Raw genomic sequence first — 27,192 nt, forward strand, 5'->3', positions numbered from 1 at the left:
GTGTGCGCAAGAAAGTGGCTGTGTTGTCTTCTTGCATGCCTCGTGTGTCCCCGCCCATAAGACGAAATTTCATGTATCGGGTGAGCGCCGGAAGTACAGCTCATGCACATCAGGCACATGAGCGAGCGTCGGCGCATGTGCTGGGGTACAGACCGAGAGGCAAGAGAGGCGCATCGGAGCGCCAGCAAGGTTCGAAAGAATAGAACAATAGTGTTTGACGGCAGGTCAGTGCAAGAAGGGAGAGTGAAGAGGCTGCCTGTGATTCCCTGCCCAGACGCTGTCCGCGCGCAGAAATCAGGAGCTGCCGCTGCGTTGTCATGAAACGCGATAGACAAGAGACAAGAGCTTGGTTGTTTTCTACACCCCCTCGGGAGGAGAATCTCCGGCTTCTTTGCCTCAAAAAACAGCCTTTCGCGGTTCAGTTTGTGAATTTGCGCGTGCGCAAGTCCCTGTTCTGTTCTGGGGCGGAGAACCCTCTCTCCAGCTCGTACGTTGCAGCCGTGCTCCCACTTCCCAGTCACCTCTCGCGCAACTCAACTTTCTGTTTCGTTTCGTGCGTCATTCTTCCACCTGAAAATTCCTTCGCTGCCTGTCCCCGCGGTTGTTTCCGCCCACCGGAGACAGTCTCGAAACGGGCGCTCCCCGTTTTTTCCAGGGCCCTTCTCCCCTCCGCCGCCACACGTCTTGTCCGGTGTACATACACCTGCTTTCGTCTTGTCAGTTCTGTCCAGTTCTACCGTCGCTTGTTCCACTCTTTTCACGACTCCGCCTGGCACCCTCAAAATGGCCGCCTTTGCGTCTTTGTCCGCGGCATCTGCCGCTGCACGGACCTCCGGGCTGTCGTCCGCGAAGGGCGTCGGTTTCGTCCGGTTCTTCTCGATTTTCGCGCCTTCGCGCGCAGCGGCCGTCTCGGGTCTGCAGTTGTCCCGGCCGACTGCAGTTGCCGCTCTGTCCCAATTCCAACAGAAGCGCAACGTCGGCGGTAGTGCTCTCGACTTCACCGTCGCCTGCCGGACGTCGACGGAAACGAGAAAAGATCTCGGACCGACGACTCCGATGAACGTTTTCACTGCGGTCAACTCTGCTCTCCACACGGCTCTCGAGACAGACCCAACGTACGTCGCAACCCAGCCAGGGAGGAGCTTTGTTTGCCTCGACCAGGCCTTTTGTCTGGGATTCGGCGGTGTATCGGTGTGGCCGATACGCATTCACTGACACACGCCACGCGCCGCTCCATTCGTTTCACTCTAGGATGGTCACTTCGACTCCTCGCCAGGTTCTTCACGGGCAGAAAACAGGATACTGCGGCTGTGCAGCATTCTCCACGTTTCTCCCGGTGTGGAGATCGCGCTCTTCCGCCACGTGCTGTTCTGCTTTTCGTGGTTCCCTCGCATTGTCTGCCGGCTCTACGCGGTTACGGATTTCTTTACATTTTTGCAGCTTCTCTGTCGAACCATCATCAAATGAACCTTTGACGCTTCGTTCGCACCTACTGAGGCTCCGTTCCGTGTCTGACGCCTTCTTCATGATGCCCTCTCTGTTTCAACCCCGACATACCTTCTCGTGCCGTGGACATGCATATATTGCACTGAATTTGGACTCCACCTCTTTTCCATTGACACACCCTCCTCGTTTTGCATCTTGTCTTTCCCTTTGCTTTGTAGAGCGTGCCTCTTTGGCGAGGATGTGGCGTTTGGAGGCGTCTTCCGCTGCTCCGTGGACCTCCGTGAGAAGTTCGGACAGCATCGTGTCTTCAACACCCCTCTTTCTGAGCAGGTGAGTGTTGATCGTTTCGCTCGGCACAGTCCCACTGGGTTAGGGCAAAGACCAATCCTACGGATGCGGACAAGAGAGCGCAGTTTGCCCATGGCGGCAGAACGGCAAGTCCTCTCGCGGCTTCGTTCCCGGGACGACGCACTCCTGCCCATGACAGGAACGAACGAGTCGAAGACGAACCCACCGCTGGAGACGGCAGAAAAGAAGGCGCACGATGTAGAGAAAACGATTTTACCGGAGAGGGGATTCCGGAAGACCAGGACGAATGAACCGAGTGCTCGAATCGAACGCCGCGCCGCAGGAGCTAAAAACTATATCTGATATATTTGATCTATTATCTTTACTGCTCTTCTGTCAGTATTTACTCTCCGCGCCCGTTTTCGGGCACTCACTGGATTGTTTTTTCAACCGTTGTGCGTACACAGGGGATTGCTGGCTTCGGCATTGGCATGGCTGCAGTCGGCTACACAGCCATCGGAGAAATTCAGTTCGGCGACTACATTCTTCCTGCTTTTGATCAGGTACGATTTTCGTCTCTGCTTGCCGCCTCTTCTTTCCTCTGTCTGTCCGTGCGCTCTCACTGCCGTTCCTCTGATTTCCAGCCTTTTTCCTTCTTCACCCCTTCCTCGTTATGTGCGTCCCTTGTCCTCGTAGATCGCCAACGAAGCCGCCAAGTTCCGCTACCGCAGCGGAGGCAACTGGAACTGCGGAAAGCTGACGATCCGTAGTACATGGGGCGCAGTGGGCCACGGCGGTCTCTATCACTCTCAGTCTCCCGAGGCGTACTTTGCGCATGCTTCCGGTCTCAAGGTAAAAAGCGAAATTGCGCGCTCGTCCAGGAAAGAATAGATGCTGCGCAAAACAGCAGTGTGTCTCGTGCTTTCCGTTTGACGTGTCCTACCGTTTATCCTTTTTCTGCGGCTTTCTCTGCCCCACGTGTCGTCTCTCTGCGGGTGCGTCGTTGTCCCTTTGTGTTCCTCCTCGGCCTCGTCTTGTCGCAAAGTCGCGCTACATTTCCTGGACAGCTCTTTTTCGTGTCTCGCGCGTGTGCGTAGATCGTCGTGCCCCGAGGGCCCTACCAAACAAAGGGTCTGCTCCTCTCCTCGATCCGCGACGACAACCCAGTCGTCTTCTTTGAGCCGAAAATCCTGTACCGTGCCGCCGTCGACGAAGTTCCCACAGGCGACTACGAGCTGCCGCTCAGCCATGCCGAGGTTGTGAAGGAAGGCTCGCACGTAAGCATCGGTGTTCCGCTGTCGTCCCCAATTTTTTCCGCTCTCTTCTCTCCGAATACTGTGTCTCGTCCCCGTCTTACTTCTCTTCCCTGTCCCCTTCTCTCGCCTCTTCTCGTTTGTCGCCCGCCCCTCTGTTGTTCTGGCCCTTGCTCTGCCTCGAGTTCTTCACGCGTTTTTCTCTCTCGTTCACCTTCCTCGCCGGGGCGTTGATCTTCCTTGCCTGGTCGTTGATCTTCATCGCCTGGACCTCGTCCGCTCCGTGTGCCTTGCGCCGCGTTGTCTCTTGGCGTTCATAACCGCGTTTTCCTCCCAGAGGCTGCGCGCTGTATAGCTGGCGAGGCGGCGTCTGTGCATGCCGCAGATGTTCCAGACACAGTCGCGGCAAGTGAGAGTCGTTGGCGGCCACACACTGAGTTGGAGGCGCTCGCGCGACTTGAGCATCGCGTGTTTTGCTTCCTTTCTGTCGGGGATGTGTCTCGCAGATCACCGCCATCGCATGGGGAACGCAAGTGCACAGACTGCTGAAGGCTGCGCAGGAAGTCGAGAAGGAGGGCATTTCCGTCGAAGTCGTGGACCTCCAGACGATTCTGCCGTGGGACGTTGACACCATTGTGAAGTCTGTGAAGAAGACCACTCGATGCCTCATCACCCACGAGGCTCCGCTGACCATGGGTTTTGGAGCAGAGCTCGCGGCGACTATCCAGGAAAAGTGCTTCTTCAGTCTCGAGGCTCCGATCAAGCGCGTCACCGGATACGACACCCCCTTCCCTCTGGCCTTCGAACCCGTAAGACTCTCTGCGTTTCTGCGTGCTCATATCCTCTGAATATGCACGGCTGCCTGCAGACTTCTTGCGGACACATAAAGCTCCGTCGACCCTCTGTCGAGCGAGGGATGGACCGGTCCGTGAGCGCGTGCACTGCACGTTGTTCACAGCGTTCCGCAAGAGATGTGGATCTCAGCGCTGGGCCTCGCAGTCCAAGTCTGGTCCACTCCACCGCTCGCGAATACGTCCGTTTGCGGTGTGTGCATGTGAAACACGAGTCAAAAAGAAGAGCCCGTGTGCGCTGCTAACGCATCTGTTCCTATCATTATTATGTGTAGAAGTCAAAAGATGTATTGGGTGCCGAAAGAGCTGACGGCGGATGAAACATTGCCACCAAGAGTTGGAATGTGTTTTCTGGATGCAGTTCTACCTGCCTGACGAGCACAAGGTCGCGGAGGCGCTTCGTGAGTTGAAGCAGGCCTGAGCGCATGCGCGCAGAGAGCGGGGCGCAGCCGACAAGGCAAAGACGCTGAACGCCGAGAGAGAAAAACCACAACGGACTCTCTCGCAAAACGTGCCAAGAGGCAAAAGCGGACAAGCCCCGGGACAGCGAGGAGCGGATGCAGACTGGGAGCGCTGCCTGCGGGGATCGGGGCGAAAAAGCGCGGCGCGAAGCGGAGGCCGTCGTCCGTGAACATTGGTGCATTGGTGGAGCGAAGAACGCGGGAGAGTGTGTGTGTGTCGTCTGAAAGACGGGAAACGGAAAACGCGAGCGAGGAAGAATGAGCCAAGCCGCACGCGGCTGCCGAAACGCCCCCCTCGCTCTGCCAGTCGGCGTGTCCCAGCGCCAGGACAGGGGAGAGAGAGAAAAAGCAAGAGGGACAAAAAGCAGAGATCGTGTCTTTCTCGCGAAATGCGTGTGTTGTAGATCGATGGTGGGCGCGTAGGTTGGTGAACTCAATGTGACCTGTTTTTGTTCTCTCAGTTGTTAGCCTGCTGTCGGGTCTTCGAGCGCAGCGGTTCCCGCCTCTTCAAAGGTTCCGGGGTTAGGCTGGTCGTGCGGAACCTCCAAAACGTTGTGAAGAGCTCTCAGCTCTTCGTTCATTCTTGCTCGATCAACGGTTCCGCCTCCTAGCTCTGCTGTGGCGAGAAGGCGCAGCCCGTCGACCTTTCGCTGTGTGGCAGGTCTGCGCGCGGAAGCGTCCGCTCTAAACCGTGAATGGCGGGTAGGCGGCACCACGTGAGGGAATTCGGTTTTCTCTCACCGCCCGCGCTTTCGCTGAAAAGGGTGCTCGCACGCAGAATGCACCAGCTTCCTCGGATGTGCATGCCATCGTGCGCGGCGTGCCTGCCGAATCCTGCGAAGGCGAACTCTAAATCGCGGCACTCAGGCTCCCACACTCTGTATTTTTGTTTAAGGTGGAAGGTGGCGAGGAACGAAAGAGGCACTTTTTTGCGGCAAAAAAGGTGGCGACAGGCGCGTTTCACAGAGCCTGCCAAGGACCGAGACTCTCAGTCCACGATCTCTCCACCTCGGTCCCAGAATCCACACGCAATCTGCACGCATAGCGTTAGCGGGGAATACGCTTTATCTTTTCGCAGAAGCGTTAGACGCGAGAAGCGGCGTCTTCGTGCACACAGAAAGTGTTCTCCTGCGTTGCCTGCACGTGGCGTGGGCGCTCCCTTCATTTGCATACCTCCGTCAAGAAGAGGCGTGACGAGGCAGGAGACAGAAAACACAGCGAGAGTGTCCGTAGCACCGGAGCAGAACCGTCACAGTGAGATCGCCTGAAGAAAAGGAAAAGGCCGAGGAGAAGGAGGGCACCCAGACGGCGATTTCTTCGACAAAAACTCAACTTCGAACATGGACGCCGGCTGTCATACCGCACGTGTCTCCTTCTGCCTACGCTGTTTACCAGTGGAAACTCGGGACTGTCCCCGTCAGAGGCTCCGGAGAGAAACAATATGGATCGAAGGCGTGCAAATGAGAGGTAGAATCTGCGCCTGGTTCTCTGGCTATCCAGTACCCTGTGTGTTGCTGTGAATACGACTACGGCGACTGAAACGGCAAAACGAGCGTCTCTTCCTCCGCGCAGGCGAGTCAAGAGGTGGCGAGACACCCTCACGTTTTGTGGGAAGCACCGTTCTTACTCATATCGAGCAACTTCCTTGGTGCGGACTTCATTTGATCATATCCATGCCATGTGCATAGGGTGTCTAGAATGAGATTACACACGAATATCTCTTTCTATTCATATAAAAACACGGATAAACATGCATATATATACTTTTTTTTCGACGTCCGTGTGGATGTGTGTAGGTAGGTCCAGAAGCGTCCGTACCACACAGGTGGACTCCTGAAAGGCGAAGAGAAGACCTGAACAGCATTTCCCTCCGATGACCCTAGACTAATTCACAGCTGGGAAATCAGTGTCAAGCGCTCTGCGCATAGCTGTATGCAGTCAACAGTTCGGTTGCAAACCTCGTGGCAGTCGTTTTTTCGTCTCTCAAACACTCGCAAGCACGAAAGCCGTATCTGGCGACGGCGCGTCTGCCTCCGTGATGCTGTAGTCCCGCAAAAGAAGTTAGTACGTCCACCGGTGGATATGTTTTTGACCTCTAGACTCACGAATGTGTGTGTTTTTTCAAAAATATGTTTCCTTTTAAACATTGAGCTAGACGGATGTGGATAAACCCCGCTGGAGCTCGTCGTGCGACTGTGTGGAGGGCAATGGCACGGGTCGCACGAGACTCGCAGAATTTTCTCCACAAGGGAGCGCATCTTTCCTGGGAAATGAAGTGTTCCACGCATGCCAAGTAAAGCCCTAAACACAGAACTGTACAACTGATCTTTATTTTAGGAATACATCTTTATATATGGTATGTCTACTGCGTCACCACACGCAGACCCTCAGTTTCGAGGGCTTCTCGTCTGCATGCGCTCATGTCGGGTCGGCTTCCGAATATACGCCGATTTTGCTGTATTTTTGGTCAGCGCACACTGGAAAGAAAAGCAGGGGTTGTCGCCCGTTTCACGATGTAAATTTGGTCTTTCTTTCGCCGCTTCTTATGTGTGTTGCGCGTCTTGCGTGGGTACTTTGCCCGCTTCTTCATAGATTGCCATCGACCTTCCCTGTGCGATTTTTCGTTTTTCTGCCGGTCTTCGCTGGGTAGATTCTGCGAAGACAATCTTTTCCCCCCCACAGACAGTCTTCCGCGTTTTCGTTCTCGCGTTTGGGGCCTTTCCCTTTCGTTCCTTTCTGTTTCCTTTCTTCGCTCCAGTGATTCCCCCCGCTTCCCTCCTTCAAACGCGACGAGGCTCGTGCGAAAAAATCCGTTGCCACCCTTCCCCCGAATTTGCTTGTCTCTCTTTAGTCGCCGCTTTTTTCCCCTTCGCTGTTTCGCCTGCTCTCGTCCAGTCTAAATCCTCTCGTACTTCTTCTTTCTGTTTTCCACGTCGCGTTTCCTCGCGCCTCACGTGTGCTTCAGCTCTCGACTCCCGCGTTCCTGTCGTTGCCTCTTGCCTTCCACGCATCTTCGGCGCAGTTTGCTTCTCTGTCTTCTTTGCTTTTCAATGGATCTGTGGTTCGTTCGCCTTCTGCTCCCTCACTTTGTGTTCGACTACGGGTTTCGATCTTGATCTCGCGGTTTCCGAGTCCAAAACCTCGTGTGCTGTGGGCATCTCTGTAGAGAAAAGATGCAGTGACGGATGCCGAGGCTGGGCGCCGGGTATTCAACTATCGAAGCGCGCTGGAGTCGTCTGGGATCTCTGGGGCGAACGTCGAGTCGGAAAAACAGAGACAGTCTCGGGACTTGGCTGCCTTCACCCCCCAGACTCTCTTTTCAAAGTCGCCTTTCCGTTTCAAAGCTTGGAAGATGCACTAGCCACAAGGAAGGCAACCCGCTCTTCGATTGACGCTCCAGAAGGGTTTGAAAGCAAGAACGGGAGAAGCTGAAGACGCCTCGCACGGGGCACGCGAGAACCGCTTTCACGAGAAGCCTCCAGAAGCGGAGGATTCAAGAGGGCCTTCCTTCTCAATGTGCGCTTTCGGGAGGCGTCCTCCGCCTCCTCCTGATGGAGGAAGGCCGAGCAGCTGCCAGTCTCCTGAGGGCCCGCAAATCCTTCGCGTTGGAGCGCCGAGTCGTCCTCCGCCTCCGCCTGCCGCCCCTCCTGCGCCGCCGCTTCCGACTCCAGCCGCGCGTCCGCCCCTGATCATCCGCCGGGTTACCCCCACTGGGTCTGCTGACGCTCGCCCCGTTTCGGCCGCTGCGTCATCGGCCAGGAGTGCTCGCGGGGTTACGCGGGAGAAGGATCGAGGGGGTTCAGCGGGCGAGAAGGCCGAACGAGGCGCGAGGCAGGCCTGCGAGCCTTCTTTGCGGCAGCTGAGCTCCCACGCACTCTCCAAACTCGGCCAGGCAACGTGGAGGAAGCCGCCGTTGTACCATCCGGATGCCTTGGCTTTCTTCCAGGCGCGGTTCGCCGAGCAGAAGAGTGCCCTGACGTCGGCGCAGGCGACGCTCGCTGAGCTGGAGAAGCGGCGCGGAGAGAAAGAAGGCGAGGAAGCGACAGGTCGCGGAAAGAAGGGCCAGAACCAACTGGAGAAGCAGACGCGCCTCGCGAGGAAGAAGGCTGACGCAGCAGAAAAACGCTGTGAAGAGGCGCGCGCGACCTTGGAGGCGATTGCGAAGGTCGAGAGACAGGAGACAGAGAAGGAAGCGGAGAAGAGAGGGGGGGATACAGGTGCGAAGGGAGAGGGCCGCGGAATGCGGAAGCAGAAGCCGTTTGATCCGAGCCTGGTTGAGAAGATCTACGACGACCTGGTGGAGGCGAACTTTCCGCAGCACGCGCTGCTCGCCCTCGAGTTTTCGCTCTTCTTCGAGAACTACCTTTGGCCCTATTTTCCGGTGAACGGGTCGGAGCCTAACGCGAAGCCTGAGCTGGGTGTCTCGAAGGCCCACATGCTGTGCATCGTCTGCATGCTCCTCGAGAAGCATCGGAAGAACCTGCCGCTGTGGCAGCCGTTTCTGAACCACCCTCTGCTCCTCGGGAGAGAGGGGGGGCGAAGCGACGCTTCCGCAGACGCCTGCGCGCCTCCGGAGAAGGAACGGGCGCACGAGGCCGAAGTCGACATGGGAAACGGGGAGTCGGCTCAGGCCGGCGAGCCGGCGCCCGAAGAGAAGAACGAGAAAGAAGGAATCGCCTTGGCGGCAGAGTCGACCGCAGATGAATTGGTCCGCCTCCCCGAGGAGTTCTTCCACGCGAAGTTCTCAGCGTTCGTCTACAGTCTTCTCGACCTCTTTCTCCAGGCGACTGACGAAGGCGCGCCTTCCGAGAAGAAAACGCCGAACGGAAGCGCCGCCGAGGCCGCGCCCCGTGGAGAGGCCTCAGTCGCGCAAACGTCGTCTCCTTCGCCGTCACGTTCCGCCTCCCCCTCGTCGTCGACGCTCTCGCTGAGCGAAAAGACGCTCGTCGTGCGCTTCCTGATTCTCTGCTTCCAGGGCTTCGAGGAGTCCATGCTGCGCCGTGTGTCCCTCTCCGTTTGCGGCGCAGCGATGTGGGCGCATGCAGCCCCGAGATTCCTCGACCAGCTGCTGGAGAGCAGCGGCGCGGCGGTCCTGCTCTGGCAAAAAGCGAAGAAGAAAGTTGATCTCGCTGACGAGGCGCGCGAGGCGGAGATTCTCGCGGCTCTCGGGGATGCGGCCCCGACGGAGACAGCCGAGCAGGCCGAAGGAGGAAAGGGGGCGACCGAGGCCAGAGAAGAAGTCCAAGACATGAAGAGACGCGAGAAAGAGCGCGAAATCAAGCGAGCCCGCGTCGACCGAGACTTCTTCCCCCTCTTCCTGCAACAGTTCTTCTGGCTCATCGGTAAGGAAAACGCGTTTTTCAGGGAAGCGCGTGGAAGGAAGCCGCAAGCAACGAAAAAACGTCTCCAGAGGGTGTCTTTTGCTCCAGAGGACGGTCGGCAGTCTGGTTGTCCCCTTTCTCTTTTGCATGCGTCGAGGTCTCGCTGTGTGCTCTTTCAGACGACGTGCCTCTGCAGTATCCCGAGGCGGACGGCCCGCCGATGGAGGTCGTCTATCTGGCGGAGCGGATGCTGGAGCTGTTGATTGATCTGGAAAACCAGCTACCAACGAGGCGGTGCATTCTGCCTCTCTTGAACAACTTGCAAGTCGTCGTTCGCGCACGCATGGCCAGCCTCGCCAAGACGCCCGAGGCCGGCGTGTACAAACAGATGGTGGAGCTCCTCGACTTTTACAGCCGTTTCGAAATCGACAACGACTCAGGCAAGACCCCTAAACTCTAGATGGATTCCGGTGCGGATGCATGCATATGCTTACGTAGCTCTATAATCATGCATATATATATATATATATACATATAAATGTAAGCATATCTTCACCTACATCTGCTATATATATATATATATATGCTGTATATGTGATTTACCCCCTCTTGCGCATTGCCCATGAGGCTGTGTGTGGAGTTGTTTTCTTTCTGTTTTTTGGACAGCAAGACGAAGAGAATCGTTTCTGCAGTCTGGTGTTTTTTTTGAGTTTCTCTCGGCTCGATTTTAGCTGTTCCCGCTCCTTCCTTCCCACTTTCTGTGCCTGGCTTCCACGTTGGTTTTTCCTCACTTGCCTTCCTCGCCGATCTGCTCTTTCAATCGTCCCTTTCCAGGTCTGCCGCTGACGCCGAGTCAGTGCGTCGACGCCCACTACCGTCGTGTCGCGGACTTCCAGAAGTTTTGCTTCTCGCTCTCTGCGGACATCCCCGCTCTCAAGATGCCGGCGCTGTCTGCCGTCTCTGCCCTGGACTCGCCCGCCGACCTGCGCGCGCTCCTGGAACAGCAAGAGCTCCTCACGCTGCTTCAGATGGCGACGCACCTAAACCTCGTCGATCCCCAAACCCTGCCTGGTAGGAATCTGGGACAGTCGCCTGTCCAAGCCTCTCTCGCTCACTCTCTCCTGTCTCTTCGGCGTCTTTCCCTATGTTGCAACGGCTCCTCGACTCGGCATCCCGTCCCTGTCTCCGGCGGTGTGACCCCCCATCACTCTTTTCCCCTATATATATATATATATATACATATGTATGTATATATGTGTGTCTTTTCCTTTTTTCCTCGCTCTCCTCCTTCATTTCTCTGCTCTTTCCTTTCCTCATACGCCTTTCGCGCCCTTTCTTTTTTTGTGTGTCTCAGTCCTTCCCCTCGCCTTCCCACTTCTCTCCGTCGTTCTGTCTCGTTAACCGTCCTCCCGCGTGTGATCCACTTCTTCCTTCGGGATCTTTTGGCCTTCAGGCGCTCCGCGTCCCGCTGTCGCACCTTTCTCGACGTTGTCGTCTTTCTACTCGATGCTTCCGCCGCATGCACGGCGAACGAAGAAGTGGATTCGCGAGTTTTTGACTGAAACGCTGTGCCACCATTTGAAACGGCGAGCAGATCAGCTGGAGCAGCTCAATGCGCTTTCTCTGTACCCGTCTGAAGAGGAAATGTGGAACGAAGCAATTCTCCCCGCTGACCAGTACACCGGCGAGACAGCCTTGGCCTTGCCCAAATTAAATCTCCAGTTTCTAACGATTCACGACTACCTCCTCAGGAACTTCAATCTCTTCAGGTAACGCGAAGGAAACAAAACCCATCGTTATATCTATACTCCCTTGATTCTCCCCCTCTCTGTTAATCTCTCCCTCTCTTGCTCTTAAGCTCTCCGTCTTTTTCTCTCTCTTAATCTCTCTCTTTCTGTCTTAATTCCCCTTCTCTATCCCGTCCTCTTTGGGGTTTCTCGTGCGGACGTTTCGTCCTTCTCTCATTGGGCCGCTCCGCAGGTTTCCACTCTTTATCGGCCTAACACTCGCGCTGGCAAAGGAGAGTTGCGGTGAGAAACCTTCCTCTTCCCTTTGGAGTGGTTTCCTGTGAACGTTTTCCTCTCTGGTTATGTTTTCTCGCGCTGGTGGCCGTTTGGTCGCAGGTTAGAGTCCATCTACGAAGTTCGAGAGGACATCCAAGACGCGATTTTTCGCATGAAGCCGAGGCGAAGAGAAGCGCCGACTGCGGTCACTGGAGTGTACGCGGACCCAAATGCTCTCGACGCAGCCGGCGGCCGAACCGTGTTCGAAGGCAGCGCGCGCATGGCTCTGGAGCTCCAGCGCTTCTCGGTCGTCGCCGTCGAGAAGCCCAAGGTGAGCAGAGAGGACTCCCAGCAGGCCGGTGACGCGTGCGACAAGACAGATCGGAAGAACCGAGAGCCAAAAGGCGCGGACAAAGGAACGGTAGCGAACAGAAAACGAAGAAAGAAGAGCGGCAACGCAGGAGAAGGGACAGAAGACAGAGCAGACCCAGAAGAAGGAGCAGAACGCGCGATGTGAAAACGGAGAAGAGAGAGAAGAATAAGAGTCTGAAGAGGAAAAGAAAGCCTTTCTCTGTGTCCCGTCGGACCGTCGTGTGCTTTGCCTGGGCTGCCACACCGGGGGCGCCTTCTTTCTCTTTTCGTTTCCTTTGCCGTGTCGCGTTTTGTCTTACGTTTCGAGACGCATGCGCGACCTGTCGCTTCTCGTGCAGGTTGGCGAGACGGTCCCGTCCGAAGTTCGCGCCGAACTGAGCATCGACTTGGCCGGGCTGAAACCGCAAGTGGCTCGGGAGTGGGATTCCCTTCGCCAGTTTGACGTCCTCTTTCTCGTGGGCATCGTCGCTCCGAAAGAGCCGTACACAGGGCGGCTCCAAGACATCGAGCAAGTGCACCAGTTCCCGGAAAAGTTCGGCGTTGTCGTCTTGCGAGGCTGCGAGATCATCGACGTGCTGGACGAAGACGGGAAGGTGATCAGCGAGTTCAATCCGCTTGAGCGTAAGTCTGAAGGTCGCGTGGTGTGTCTCCGTGGGGGCCAAGCGGCCGATGAGAACCGTGTCCACGCACGTGTGGAAAGGAAGGGGGACCGACGGGAAGCGAGAGAGCCGGGCGGCCTTTCTCAGGCTCTGCTCTTCACGACAAATGTGAGAAGAACCAGAGGGATGCGTGGAAGAAGAACAAGGCTGTTTCCTTTCGAACAGTCTTTGCATCACGCCGTTCTGACTCCCTAAATGGGTCGGTGTCTAGGCAGCAGCTGAACCTGTACCGAGAAGACTCTGGCTTTCCACCTCCATAAATAGACGGCCGAGGCAAGGCCACCCGCCCAGTCGGAGAGCCTCCTTTTAGAAACAACGCGTGTCTTTATGTGCGACTCACGGCTTGCCTGTCTCCCGCCTGGCGCGTCCAGCTTTGCTTTTCCTCCTGCAGCTGCTTGCCCAACGGTCTGATGCGCCCTCGACACGTGTCTCTCTTGCCTTTTTCTCAGTTGCGTAGCCTCTCGTGACGCTCGCCTCCCGAAGTCTGGGGAACCCCCCCGACCCAGAGATATGGCCGCGCAGTCCCCTCGAGAGACGAGCGTCTCGCCGGGCCCTCGCCCGCGTGCCTTGTTTCTTTGTGGGGTCTGACTTGGACGCGCCGGTGTTTCTTCTCAATCCCTGTCTCGTCTGTGTGTTCAGCGCGTCTGCCAATGGGGACTGCGCGTACGCTCCGGGTGTTGTTGGACCCGAATCAGTACAGCCAGGACGTGCTGCGGATGGAGGAGGAAGGCTTCGAAGACTTTTACAGCTGCTTCAACTTGTTGATTCGTCGCCACCCGAAACACAACACCTTCAAGGCAGTCCTCTCCACGATTCGGTCGCTGATGAACCACCCTGAGGACGTGGTTATTCCCGCCTGGCTCCACGACCTCTTCCTCGGCTTTGGCGACCCAGGGAGCGCGCAGTTCTTCCGGCTGCCGTCGCGCCTCCGCCGCCTCGACTTCCGAGACACTTTCCTCGACGCCACCCACCTGCGCGAGGCGTTCGCGCATGCAGACCTCACAGCGGCGGAGAACCTCGCGGCGCCCTTCGTCTTGGAGGTCGACGACGCCGATGGCGGAGGCCCGGACGGGACGGGATGGCCGCGTCTACGCATTCAGGCTAGCACGTACACGCTGCCGGCTGTCGGGCCGTATCCAGAGTGCGCCAGGAACACGAACAAAATTCGGTGAGCAGGAAAGAAAGCGGAAAGGAGAAGAGGCTGGGGCCGAGAGGTTGAAGGTTTTCTGACGACGCGCAAGACAGGCAGGGGAGGGGAGGCAGACCTCGAAAATAAATGGCATTTCAGCGGTGCGATGTGCCCCGTCGTCTCGGGTTGGAGACGCCGTCTGAAGAACTGAGATGTGCTTCTCGCTTTTCCTCTCGAACTCCGCCCCGAACCTGCCGTCTTTTCCAGCATCTCCGCACATCCCCCCCCTCGCACTTTTTTGGGCTGTCCTGTCCGTCTCCTTCTTCCGTTCTCTCCCCTTCGTCTCTCTGTGTCTCTGTCTCGTCTGCAGATCTCTTCTTCTGTTCCGCGCACCTCTCTCTTTTGCCCACGCGTCGTTGGCCTTCCCTCGGTCTTCTTCATCTCTTTGCTTGTGTGTTTTTGCGTCCGCTTCCTCGCGCGTCCAGATTCACGCCGCAGCAAGTGCGGTGTCTCCTCTCGGGTCTGCAGCCGGGGCTGACGATGGTTGTGGGCCCTCCCGGCAGTGGGAAGACCGACACGGCGGCGCATCTGGCTTATCTCCTCTACCACAACTTCCCGTCCGAGAAGGTGGTGCTCGTCTCGCACAGCAACGCGGCGTTGAACGATTTGTTCCGCAAAATCAAGAACCTGGACGTGGACGAGACGCACTTGCTGCGCTTGGGGCGCGGCGAACGCGACTTGTTCGCAGAGAGCAGAGAGAAGGCGGTGGGAAAGATCGGCGACTTGGAGGACGAGGAAGAAGACTTCTCCTTCTCGAAACAGGGTCGAGTGAACACCGTCCTGGAACGCCGCAAGCAGCTGCTGGAGAAAGTCGAGAAGCTCGGGCGCACGCTGGAAGAACAGGACGCGCCCGGTCTCGCCGTCGGCGACGTGGGCTTCTCCTGCGAGACCGCCCTGCAGTTCTACAGGTACCACATCCTCTTCAGGATGGAGCGGTTCAGGAAACTCGTCGACAGGATCCAGCGCCTCGAGCGAGAGGCCGCGCATGCAGAAAAGGAGACGGACGAGTTCTGGAGCAAGGTCGGACAGGTGTTTGCAGACCTCGAGCAAGAGCGAGGCAAGGCGCTGGTCGTCAAAGTGAAGAAGGCCGCGCGAAAGGAGGCAGAACAGAGGCCAGGAGCGGAAGAGGCGCCGGCCGAGGACGACTCCGAGACGGCAGAGGCCGAGGACGTGGACGAGGACGGATGCATTAGCGTCGACGCAGTGGTAAGGCAGGAGAGAGACGGGGGCGTGGATCGGAGAAACTGTACGACGTGGGGGGAGCAGGCGGTTTGGAGGCGAGGCAGAAGCCTGGAGGGAAGGGAGAGACGAATGCAGGGAGGGAACGGGACCGCGGGGTCTCTGCAGGAAGTCTGTGGAAGAGCGAGTTTGGAAGGGCGGAGCCGTCTTTACTCTCGGATCGTCACACGCAAACGTCGCGCGACACGGCACGTGAAACATTTGGACTTCGCGGTAGAAACGTGCGTTTGACTGCTGTCGTGGGTTGGGAGCGGCGGAGGCGCCATGCGTTTTCGGGTCTCAGAGCGAAGAGCGCGGTTTCCTCCGTCACACGCCACGAAGAGTCGAGGAAGATGCGTTTTTGTGTGCCGTTTTCCTCTTTCGGCTTCATAAGCGCTCAGCGGAAGAACCTCCTGTTCAGCGTCTGTCTCTCCATCTGCTGCCTGTCCTCTCCTTGTTACTATCAGCGCGCCATGCGAGAGTTTGGGCACACGCCCTTCGAACTCCTCTTTCCGTTTCCGCTCTTTTTCGCCGACGCCCCGCAGCCGCTGTTTGTCAAGGACAAGGAGAAGGACGCGGAGATGGCAGCCTGTTGCTTCCGATACCTCGACAGGATCTTCCAGCGAATCGACGACTGCCGAGCCTTCGAGCTCCTCCGCACTTCCGGAGACCGCGCGAACTACCTGATAACGTACGGCCTTTCTGCATGCAGACGCGTTGATTGAACGCTCGACAGAGAGGGAAACGCGCAAAGGCTCTTGAAGCGCGCTTGAGGGCAGCGCGCAATTCGCCCCTTTCCGCAGAAAAAGAGACGCGAGACAGAAGGTGTAACTTGTTTCCGGCGATACACGGGGCGAGGATGGAGAGCAAAACCTGGTGTCTATTTCTGTTTTCTGGTTTTCAGGAAGCACGCGCGCATGATTGCCATGACGTGTACGCACGCAGCGATGACTCGCGAGAACCTCGTCGGCCTGAAGTTCCAGTACGATACGCTAATCATTGAGGAAGCCGCCCAAATCCTCGAAGTCGAGACGTTCATTCCTATGCTGTTGCAACAACTCGAGCGTGGCGTCAGCAGGCTGAAGCGCGTCGTCCTCATTGGCGATCACCACCAGTTGCCGCCTATTGTCAAGCATCGGGTGAGAAGAAAGTAAACGGAAGAGACCCAGATGCGGAGTGTTTTTCGTGCCATCCAAGACGCGCCTCTCTCTTCCTCTCGTCGATCCAGTGTGTGAAGCGTGGCGCAGCGCCGCGGCCGTGGACCCGTGTTGTGGTTGCCTCGCCCCCCTCCCTGCGCACATACATCTCTCAGTCTCCTGCTGGTGTCGCGGTTCCTGCCTTTCTCCTTCCTCTGCTTTTTTGCCTCCTGATGCGTTCCTTTCTTCTTTCTCTGCTGCCGCCTTTTGCCCCTGTTGTTTCTCTCTCTGCCCTGTGTTTTATGTGTGTCTCCCCTTGGTCTGCCTTCGCGCTTCAGGCCTTTCAAAAGTACTCGCGCCTGGATCAGTCGCTGTATTCGCGCTTCATCCGCCTTCGCTCGCCGGCGCTCGAACTGGACATGCAGGGGCGTGCGCGACCGTCCCTGGCTACCCTTTACTCCTGGAACTACCGGCGCCTGGGCAACCTGCCGGAAGTTGTGGAGGACGAAAGGTACGTCTTGGCGAATCCGGGGCTCTCCTTCGACTTCCAGTTCATCAACGTCGAGGACCACAACGGGAAGGGCGAGACCAGCCCGCTGCCGTACTTTTACCAGAACTTGGGCGAAGCCGAATCGGTAGTTGCGCTCTACATGTACATGCGGCTAACGGGCTACCCAGCCGAACGCATCAGCATCCTCACCACGTACAACGGTCAGCTGGCTCTCATCTCCGACGTTCTCCATCAACGCTGCGCGTGGAACCCTGCGATCGGACTCCCCAAGGCTGTGGCAACCGTCGACAAATACCAAGGCATGCAAAATGACTGTAAGTCCATCGATATATATATATATATATATAGGCACTGGATGTGCATATATGTATATCCATATATATATATATATATATATATATATATGTATATGTATTTATTTATTTTTGTATGTATTTGTATCTGTGGTTGAGTTTATGTTTCTTTGGAGCGCATTTTTTCCCGTTGGCTTGCTTTGCAGATATTCTCCTCTCTCTCGTTCGAACGGAGCGCGTCGGCCACATTCGAGATGTTCGCCGCCTGATTGTTGCAGTCTCGCGTGCTCGCCTCGGTGAGGAAATTGGCGAGCAAAGGGGAGAGGCGGAAGGAAAACTGGGCGCAACGAGGCCCAAACACAACACGAGGACACAAACGCACGAGCTCGAAGGGATTAATACTGGAGAGAAAAACGTGTGTGTTTTCAATCGGGTGCCTGCTTTTAGGTCTGTACGTTTTCGGACGATGGTCTCTGTTCGGCAACTGCGCTGAGACGCGCCCGGTGATGCGTCACTTCGCGAAACGGCCGCTGCAGCTGGCTCTTCAACTTGACGAAGAAAACTTCTCGACAACTCGGACGGTAAGGAAGAGGGCTGAACGCCACAGCCGCATGTGCTCCTGTCTCCAAGCGTTGCCCCTCCAGACCGGAAACGGGAAGAGTTACTCGCAGGTCAACAGTTTTTACGGGTCGGCGAGTCTCAGGCTCGTCAGTCGTGTTCGAGGCTCTGGAGGCTCGGCACAGTCACCGCGCACCCAAGAAGAGAAGGAACGTTTTCGAGGGAGATAGGTTTTCCTGCGCTTCGCATGCATGTGTTGACGACATCTGTGCCGGCGGTGGCAAGCTGGCTGCGGTTTGACGCGCGCGACTGCTTCTCACTTGGACGCGCTCTCCGTTCCAAATCTCCAACGGGCTACAGAGAGGAAGAAAGGGGTTCTTCCCAAGCGGCAGCGTGTGGAACGTGAGGAGCGTGCGTGATGTGTTCAACTCTGAGTTGCGTGGAGGCCTTTCCTTGGAACGCGAGTGGAAAACGAATCGCCTTCGTTTGCTTGCAGGTGCGCCGAGAGCCGTTCTCCGGTCGACAAGAACCTCTTCCCGCAGGAGCCACGCTGATCCCGGACGTGGCCCAACTCTTCACCGTCGTCCAAAACCGCGCAGTCGCTCGTGTCGAAGAACTCAAAAAACAACTCAACATCCCTTCTTCCTCGTCCTCGTCTTCCTCTTCTTCGTCGTCTTCCTCGTCCTCGTCTTCTTCCTCTGCTTCGTCTTCCTCTTCTTCTTTGTCCGCCGGTCTGTTGCCTCGGCCTCAGCAGCCTGGCAGCTTGCAGGGGCGGTTCGGCCTCGCCGCAGCGCCGCTGGTGATGCCTGCAGGCTTTGTGCTTTCCGACGACGCCTCTTCAGTTCCGCCTCCGCCGCCTCTCTCGCTGGGGTCTTCTGGGCGCGCGCCCGTTCCTCCGCCGCCCGTGTCCCCACCTGTCGTTCTTCGAGGCCCAGCGCATGTGTGTAGAGCGCCAAAGAGGAAAACGCGTGCTGTCGGAAAGACGCAGAAGCAAACAGGCGAGGAAGACAAAAAAGGCGAGGACAAGACAGCCGCGGGGGAGGATCAGGAAGATGTAGAAGAAGTCGAAGAAGGGGCGAAGGAAGCACGGGCAGACGAAAAAGCAGGAGGCGAGAAGGACGAAGAGAATGATGGGAAGAGAGAAGAAGGGGACACAGACGAAATGGAGGAGCAACGAGAAGAAGACAGCGGGGCTGGAGCTCCGGAAGAGGCTCCGGTGGAAGAGAAGGGAGACGAGAACGCGGGCGAGAATCCGAGCCGACAGCGACGGCGAAAGCGCGCAGACGAGGACGTGTCGGAATCTCGAAAGCAGTCCGGTGACAGAGGTGCTCGCCGCCAAGCAGAGGCGGAGAAAGAGGCGTCTGAAGAGGCGCAGGAAAATGCGGACGAAGAGGAACAAAGCAACGAGTCCGAGACGAAAGAGGCGGAATCGCATGCGGACCAGTCAGAGACAAAAGGCAGAAAGAGAGGGAGACGCGCGAATGCGGCCGCTTCAGCCGCCTCTCCTGCCGGCGAGGCGCTTCCAGAGCGCGAATCAACTGGAGCCACCACGCGTGCACAGGCCAGGAAGGACGGAGGAAAGCAAGAAACGGGAGAAGATCAAGAACCGAAAGGAAGAGAAAAGAGAAAACGAGGAAAAGGGGGGGAGCCCGCGCCAAGTGCCTCCAAACGCAAAACACGAGAATCCAAAACGTAAACAGTGCCTTGGAGGGCAACTGCAAATATATATATATATATATATACGTATATATATGTATATATACGTATATATGTGTATATGTATATATGCATATGTATATGTGGGAAGGTGTAGAGAAGTGGGTGTAGGTTTGTGTGTGTTTTTAGCTCAGTGTTTCTCCTGGTTCAAGAGAGCAGCTGTGCATGGATGCGCACACTCTCGTGGCTGCTGTCGGTTTTTTGTTTTTGAGGGATGGCCCGCAAATCTGCGCGTATCTTCCCAACTCTAGCCGCAACGAGCGAGGCAATTGAGGCTTTCTCGGAAATCTCAGACTCCCGTCGTTTCAGAATTTTTGCCTGTCTCTCTGACGCTTTTGTTTTTGTCTCGAACGGCGCGGTGTGTGTCACTTTTAGGGCGGCAAACGGGCGAAGTCGTGGCGACTGTCCTCTGGCCTCAGCTTCCTCACTTTTGCTTCAAAAGAGCAGAAATATGTTTCCTCGAAAGCATCAAAGTGATCTGCCTCTCGCCCAAAAATACATACTGTAATACATACCTGAATACACACGTTGATATAGACATGTAGTGAAACGTATAGGTATCCATATGTAGATATAGGTATGTACATGTAAATTATATATATATATATATATATATATGTATGTATATGGTATGGACAGTCAGTGCATTTGTAGATAGAAATGTACGTATACTTATATAGAGATATCTATAAATATATATCTACACCTACGTTCCTCTATATGTGTAGAAATGTTTGAATGGTTGAGTATAGACTCGCGTGTCAATCTGCATATGAATTGGTATCTGTGCACTGAGGCAACAGTTGGGAAATCATGTGTTCTTCTCGATTTTGTGAATTTGGAAACGCGAAAATCCGTTTGGAAGGTCGACACGGTCGCCGATAGAGCAAAAAGAAATCCAAATAAGTCAACAAATCGCCGACCGCAAAACGGGACTCGGCGCTGAAATAGGTACGACCTGGCGAAAGGTGTCTTTGCACCCCTGGGCCACCGCGAAAACAAAACAGGGGCACACACTGAGAACCTACACCCATAAATACACATAAATGCATGCAGAAAAGTACAGGTATAGACAAGTATGTGCATATACATGCATATACACAGTGTAAGCGAGAGCATGTGTACGAATGTATTTAAGTACTGTGCAAATATACGTATGCTGAGAGAAAAGATCTGAATCGAGGTGGAGAGCGCTTCCACAGATTCAGCCAAAGTTGTGCGCACCGATATACGTGTGCACAGACGGCTAGATACGTTTGCAGGCTGACGCTTGTGTAGACTGAGACCGCGAGATTGAAAGGAGGCGGGACCAGATACGGAGAGATGTAGGTCGAAGCGATTGAGACTATCAGGGCGCAAGCTGGGCTATTCACGCATGATACACATAGAGAGGTATAGAAAGCTATAGATGGATATCGAGAGATATAGATGTGTGTAGAGAGCCTTGGGACAGAGACTAACGAAGGCGCTTCTTTTGTTTAGATGCTAGAGCCATCCGGACTGGGACAAGGCAGCGTGTAGCAGAAGGAGGCGACTCGCGACGGCACATCTTTCCAGCTGTTCAGGCCCAGCAGATTCTCCAGCCAGCACGTGTTCCGCACACTCGTTCCGACTGCGCCAATCACACAGCAGAGAAACGCTTTGCGTGCACCCCACAAACCCACATTTCGATCGAGGATTGTGTGCACACACAAAACGTGTATGGAAAGAATCATACCAGGCAGACGTACGCGTACGTGTAGGTCAGAAGATACATGAATAACCCCAACTGCAGAGAGGTACAGAAAGAGATTTCGACACGTGTAGACAAATAGAGACAACTACAGAGATGGTGGCATGTGCAGCCTATGCGTAGATGCAGATTTGGTGTGTGGCTGTGTGGCGGTTGGCGGTTTAGAAGCCTATCGCGTGAAATCGACATCTCTGCCTGCGCCTTGTAGTTGCAGAGCAGCTGTGTGAGAGAGCTGTACCTTGCCGTCGCTCCACAGAGACTCCGAAAACAGACGAAACAGAATATCGAGGAAAAAGCGAGGGAAGTTCACCATGCGCCCACAAATCTTGCGCCTCCTTTGGCGGGCCAGGAAGAACTTACAAGACCCAGCAACGAATGCGAGTTTTTGCTTGATAGAGCAACTCGGGCCGGCATAGAGATACTCGGTCGTTTGCAGCTCTGCACAGTTGCAGATAATCTGCAGGAGTTTCCCTGCAAACCGGACAAAACATACCGAGCGCGAGAGCGACAATCGTGGGCGAATTGCTGCCGGAGAGACAAGGAATCGACAGTCTCCGTCGGAGGCACTTGTTCGGCGAATCTGGACGGAATCACGTGGGAGGCGCGCGCGCGTGTGGAGGCAACAAACGTCCGAGACAACGCCGGAGAACGCAATGTAGCGCGTAGGCACACGGACACACTTGTCTCTATTTTGTGAGAAGCCTCGGGCCGTGTTCCATCGAGGGCCTCGCGTGCGAGAAATGAGCAAAATCAGAGGAGAAACTCACCAGACGACAGCTGGACTGTACAGGTAGCTCCATTTTGGCAGTAATTCAGCACGACTGGGTCGTTAGGAAAATGGTCCCGGCAAAGGCCTCCCGTCGTAACCGCCGCCTCACCAGCCCCCGAGACACCTGAAAAAAAGAAACAGCGAAGAGAGACGCTTGCGACTCGTTGCACATGCGCCGTGGGAAAACTGTGTTCTGCATATCGGGTGCGCGCTGCCTTTCCTCGGTTTTCGCGCTCTCAACAGAGACGGGAGCGAGAGACGAAGGCCACTGGGAGACACTGAGGGACAGCGAATAGAGAGACACAGAGATACAATCTAGGAATTCACAGAGAGCGGCAGTGTGAGGTGGTTGCTGATCGATCCAGAGTAGAGCGCTGCGACCGAACACGGATTCCTTCACAAGAACGCATGCATCCATATACCCGCCCCTACATCGATACAGAGATATTTATGTCTCGTGCGACCGCTTTCGCAGTTTGCGAGAGAGACAACTTACAGAGGGAAGCGTGAACGAGACAAACAAGAGAGACGAGACAGGCGCGGCGAATGCAGCTTCGTTGCTTTCCTCGAACAGATGGGTTGCTTGGTGTGGCGTTGTGTGGAGATAAATCTGATGCGTGCAGGCGGGAGACTTGGCGTGTCACCGAGCGCGGGAAACGAAGCTTCGGCGAGGAACAGTACAGAGAGGAAAGCGAGTCGGAAGAGAGAACAGAGGAAGGAGAGTCGGAAGAGAGAACAGAAGAAGACGAGCCGGAAGAGCGAAGGCAAAGAGAGGAGGCCGTCATCGTGAGAGAGGAGGGAGATGGCGCCAAGGTCGAGGAGGTCATGGGCTCAGGAGCGCAAACGGGTGCACACGGTGTCCAGCAAGGCCAAGGGAGAGAAGGCGAGGCGAAGCAGAGAAAAAGAGAAGCAGATGAACAAAAGAAGAAGATAAGAGAAGGGGATGAGGCGTGAAGGATTGGAGAGAAGAGACTGAAAATGGTGGAGAGGAGGAAAGAAGACACACAAGACCAGGCTTTTTCGGAGACCAGAGGCGTCAGCACACGGGGGCGGTAGTCGAGGAAAACGAGGGTGCACGCGGCACGGAAAGGTTGCGTTGTTTCCCTGGAAGAGACTCTGTGAGACGAAAAGAAGATTTCAATTCGAGAAACAGAGGGGAAAAGTGGAAGGAAAGAAAGAAAGGAAGCCCGTCCCAAGGATGGGGGTCGGATGACTAGCCAAGGAAAAGGACTAGCTGCTGCATGCAAAACAAGTCAACTCTCTCTCGCATGCGACGCTGGCAACCGCCTCGGTGAGGCGCAATTCCGTTGTTTATTTGAGAGCGATTTCGACGAGCAGAAGGGAAAAGGAAATCTCTGGTCACTTTTAGGTGCCAAGGCTTCTTTCAGAGGTCGGTTGTCTCCTGCGATTCCGCACGCAGGCAACGAGAGGGAGCAAATTCCTACCTAGATGCCAGGGATGATCAGAACATCGTCCTGGGCGTGACAATCTTTGAGGATTATTTCTCAGCTTTTTCAGAGTATATACTAAAGTTGAACTATATGCGATTCACCGGCCAACGGACACATCTTGCAACGAGGGGAAACAAGGATACTTTGACAATTCGATCTTCTCGTCAATCCTCACTGTGGACTACTGGTTTAGATCTTGAATGTCTTTGTTTAGCGGATCCAATTTCTATTGTGCTGTTTTAGGACCACATCCCACCAGCCAACTATCCAACTTCCTCCATCTCTCCTTATACCTGTATATATCCACATATTTTTTTTGCTATAGCTGTATATATATATATATATACAACAAACAAGCAATTACCTATACATATATAAATTCCTATGCGTGCATGAATGTAAAAGCCTATAGAGATGGGTATCAGTCGGTCTGTGTCTTTTTTTCTTTGTAGTCTTTATTTCAGCATATTGGTAGAGTTTGCGCGAGTATGTGTGCATTTGGCGAGTTGTTGCTCTTCACGGAGTTCGGAGAACGGTCCAGACGGAAGCGGGTGAGAGTTCCCAAAGAGGAAAGGGGACCAGAGGTTTGGCCCAGCCTCGAGAAGGCGGTTCTTCAGTACTGGTCCCCGTCAAGAACAAACTTTTATTTCCCAGGGAAATCTGAGAAAGTGTAGCGACAGGGCATTTCCAAATTGACGCAGAGGACGCCCTGGCTCACGGTTCCACCCCTCGTCTCTGAGGACGATTTCACCTTTGGACTCAAAATTGTTAGCGAGGAACTGCTGTGCGCAAAACAGGCGACTCATAAAGTTCTCAGCGCTCTCTGCCTCCTAGACACCCCTCGTTTTTCTCGGTCCGACAGAGGACAATTGTGTGGAGGAAGCCCTGCCGGGACATGTTCGAGATCCCAAACTTTCCAAGGATATTTCACCGCGAGAGCTGCTGACGCAAATGTGACGTAGCAGGCGTGCCTGAACGGCTTATATACGGGTTGTGTTTGGCATCGAACCCTTTTACAGGAACATCTCTACGGTTCGCTTTTTTAGAAAAGAGGGGAAAGCTGTCGTGAAGCCGAGGCGGCGGTCGGGTGTCGACACCGAGAGGTCCCGCCAGTGTCGAGAGAACTTTATTTTTTAAAACGCGTTAAAGACGTTGTGGCGAAGAAGGAGCCCTCTTTGCTTCGGCAAGTGGCCTCCCCCGCCAGCAGGCCGGCCACCACAGAAAGAAGGGATACACGCTACGGCGCAAGCTACCACGAGGAAATCCATGATGCCTAGGAAGAAGGCGAGAAGAGAGGTAGGCGACGCACAAATAGAGGGCTTCGTGAGGACGAGAAGAGATTTTATCAGCGAAAAAAACAGAGAGAAGACAACGCTTCCGGCTTTCCCCTCCATGTACATCGATGCAGAATCTCTTCACGCGAGAGGCCAAACGCAACACAGGAGAGCATGCGACACACCGGCGAGAAGTCGCAAGCGCGCACTGCTGCGAAAGAAAACAGCCTACAAGTGGACGAGAGAAGGGCATGACAGACCAACCGAAAGAGACGAGAGACAGTCTACGCAGCCAAAAGAATTACGGCTTTCGGGCTGTCTCCCCTTTGCTTTGACCACGGCGACGTCAAACCTCTCTCTGGCCGGAGAAAGATACAGACGCAAAGAAGAAGATATATACAGAGAGGATAAACATATAGATGAAGACCTAGAGGCACAGAGATAAATAGGCATGCACACGCATATGCATATATATATATATATATATATATGCGTAGTCTAGTAGATATGCGTATAGATGCAGATAGATACGTACACAAAGATTAGGTTCAAATAGATCTAGAAAGAAAGGTCTTGATAGAGCCAGCTGCAGAAAACAGGGAAATGCGGCTCTATTTACAGACACAGACAGCAAGATGTAGACTGACTTAACTCCACGGACCGGTTCCTTGCGGCCTCTCCTGCGTTTTCACGGATTTCCGAAGACCCGTGAACAGGCCGCAGTTCACCCCTCGCCTTGGTGAGGAGAAAGAAATGGGAGACGCCGTACAGTCCAAGTTCCGTATTCTATGTCCCAGTCTTGGCCGCATGTTTTCTTTTCACGAAATCGAGGCCACATCCATCATGTGGATCAGGGACAGAACATTCGCTTTGTTCGTCTCGACGATGCAGCCGTCCATAACCATTTCGTCGAGAATGAAGTGTGCCTTCTCCAGGTGAAACATAATGTCGAGTTCACAGACATTCTCAAAGAATTTGTCCAGGGTCTCCACGAGGCAGTGAATGAACTCGAGAATCGCCAACTCGTTCAGCTCTTCGTCCTTCACACCGACAATGAAGTAGAGACTCGCGTATCTGAGAACAGAAACCGGAGAAAGAAACGCTATGCGATCCACCTGCATTGGGGTGTCTCTCGAGCGACATCGCGCGAAAACTAAAGGGCGTCGCGCAAGGAAAAAGAAGGCGGGAGACCAGGAAGAAAACAGAGCTGCTGGCCGCCCAACAGACGCGTCCGCAGCTGGAACAAAGCAACAAAAAGAGACAGAGACAGGAAGAAAGAAAGCTTTCGAAAACGCGAAAGGGGGAAAAGAGAGCTTTTTAAAACGCGGAACGGGCGAGAACCCCACCCGCCGCAGAGGAGAGGAGGCGACCGACTCTAGAGAGTCTGTCGGCAGGGAAGGGGAACGAGGAAGAAAGAGGAAGATGCACAGTGTTTGTGCTCAGTCTGTGGAGAACGCGAGGCCGGATGCGCACAAAAGGCAACAGTCCTTGTGGCAGAACTGTGAGACTGTGCTTCCCTCACCTTCTATAGATGACGCTGTATTGCCGATACTGAACAAAGGAACACTGGAGCTCTGTTCGGCTGAGGCATTTCCGAATCAACTCGCCTTCCAGCGCAACCCTCTCCGGGATGGGGACAAAGTCGTAGTACTGCGACAGGCGGGTCTGGCCCTGCTTGTTGACCATCAGAATGAACTTTATCATTCTGGCGAGCAAGACAGCGGCAACGGTTTCCAAGAGGTCCAGAGGCGAAGAAAACAGACGGGAATCTTCTTGTGAAGGAGCGACGAAACGAGAAAACGAAGTGGCGCAACACAGAGGCAGAGAGAGCAGAGAGGGAGAGGTAAACAAACGGAGAAAAAAGGGAAGGGGAAGCGGATGCGCTCTCAAGAGGAGCCAGAGAGCATAGACAAAAAGACAGCGAGTTTAGTGGAGCGGGTGTGAATGTCTGAGAGGCGAGAGGGGAGCAAGATGGAAAGAGGAAAGCATTCACACGAGAAGCACGTGCACAGAGTGCAATAGGCGGGTAGCAATGGCGTCACAGAATGAGGAAGGAAACAAGGGAAAAGGAAAGATTCGCTCAGCGCGACTTGGGGCAGTGCTTGGACTGCGAGAGGCCCCAGCACGCAGCTCTCCTAACGATTTAGCAAATGCATCGTCCAACAGCGTCTTCTCTGCCCCGCAAGGCGACGTCAACGGAAACAAGGTCCGGAAGTCCTCAAAAAAGACATGGAAACCCCCCCCAAAAAAATCGCATATCCGACTCGCCGGTCTCTGTCGCCTCCAGAGGCGCCGAGGAGGAGCGATTTGTCCTGTTTTCTCTCTCCCAGAAAACGGTCCACGATACCACAAGAGGTGTACGCCGTCAAAAAGGAAATCTCCAGTCTCGCTTCTTATTTCCGAGGCGTTACTGAGAGAAGGGTCGAGGGCGCGTACAAATGCCTCCGTTCTTTTCGCACAGAGATGCGAGTCCGGAACAGCCGAAGACACCCGCGAGCAACGCGCTCTCGATGGCCATCCACACACACGACGATGCAGATACAGTGGTGAAGAAATGCGTCGAGAAGAAAATCCGGAAAACGCTCTTCACTTCGGTGTCGCTGGGGTATTTATTCGCGGACGACTCTGCAGTGCGGCCTTCTCGGGCGTGCGTGCATGCGCCGCGAAACAAGACAAAATTACGTATCTTTT

General features: G+C 55.0%; 4 protein-coding genes across 4 annotated transcripts; 2 read left to right on the forward strand and 2 right to left on the reverse strand.

The window, feature by feature from the left end:
- Window positions 1-783: 783 nt before the first annotated feature.
- On the forward strand, window positions 784-4,259 carry NCLIV_057460 (Transketolase central region, related; the record flags this gene model as incomplete). The annotated part of the gene is made up of 7 exons (XM_003885302.1): window positions 784-1,115; window positions 1,665-1,776; window positions 2,202-2,297; window positions 2,431-2,586; window positions 2,832-3,011; window positions 3,494-3,796; window positions 4,200-4,259. The coding sequence occupies 7 exons, from the start codon at window positions 784-786 to the stop codon at window positions 4,257-4,259; spliced, it is 1,239 nt and encodes a 412-aa protein (XP_003885351.1).
- Window positions 4,260-7,813: 3,554 nt separating this feature from the next.
- NCLIV_057470 (conserved hypothetical protein) lies at window positions 7,814-19,255 on the forward strand (the record flags this gene model as incomplete). The annotated part of the gene is made up of 14 exons (XM_003885303.1): window positions 7,814-9,641; window positions 9,800-10,036; window positions 10,455-10,691; window positions 11,074-11,389; window positions 11,744-11,954; window positions 12,334-12,616; window positions 13,294-13,822; window positions 14,269-15,049; window positions 15,529-15,752; window positions 15,966-16,200; window positions 16,536-17,022; window positions 17,208-17,297; window positions 17,449-17,582; window positions 18,056-19,255. 14 exons carry the CDS (start codon window positions 7,814-7,816, stop codon window positions 19,253-19,255), a joined length of 6,792 nt encoding a protein of 2,263 aa, XP_003885352.1.
- Window positions 19,256-20,753: 1,498 nt separating this feature from the next.
- On the reverse strand, window positions 20,754-22,561 carry NCLIV_057480 (hypothetical protein; the record flags this gene model as incomplete). Its single annotated transcript, XM_003885304.1, has 4 exons — window positions 20,754-20,887; window positions 21,368-21,478; window positions 21,796-21,900; window positions 22,273-22,561. The coding sequence occupies 4 exons, from the start codon at window positions 22,559-22,561 to the stop codon at window positions 20,754-20,756; spliced, it is 639 nt and encodes a 212-aa protein (XP_003885353.1).
- A 2,758-nt stretch (window positions 22,562-25,319) lies between these two features.
- Window positions 25,320-26,205, reverse strand: NCLIV_057490 (putative AP-4 complex subunit sigma-1; the record flags this gene model as incomplete). The annotated part of the gene is made up of 2 exons (XM_003885305.1): window positions 25,320-25,575; window positions 26,024-26,205. The coding sequence occupies 2 exons, from the start codon at window positions 26,203-26,205 to the stop codon at window positions 25,320-25,322; spliced, it is 438 nt and encodes a 145-aa protein (XP_003885354.1).
- Window positions 26,206-27,192: the final 987 nt, after the last annotated feature.

The sequence above is a fragment of the Neospora caninum genome, chromosome XI, assembly GCF_000208865.1.
Source record: "Neospora caninum Liverpool complete genome, chromosome XI".
NCBI classification, from domain to species: Eukaryota; Apicomplexa; class Conoidasida; order Eucoccidiorida; family Sarcocystidae; genus Neospora; species Neospora caninum.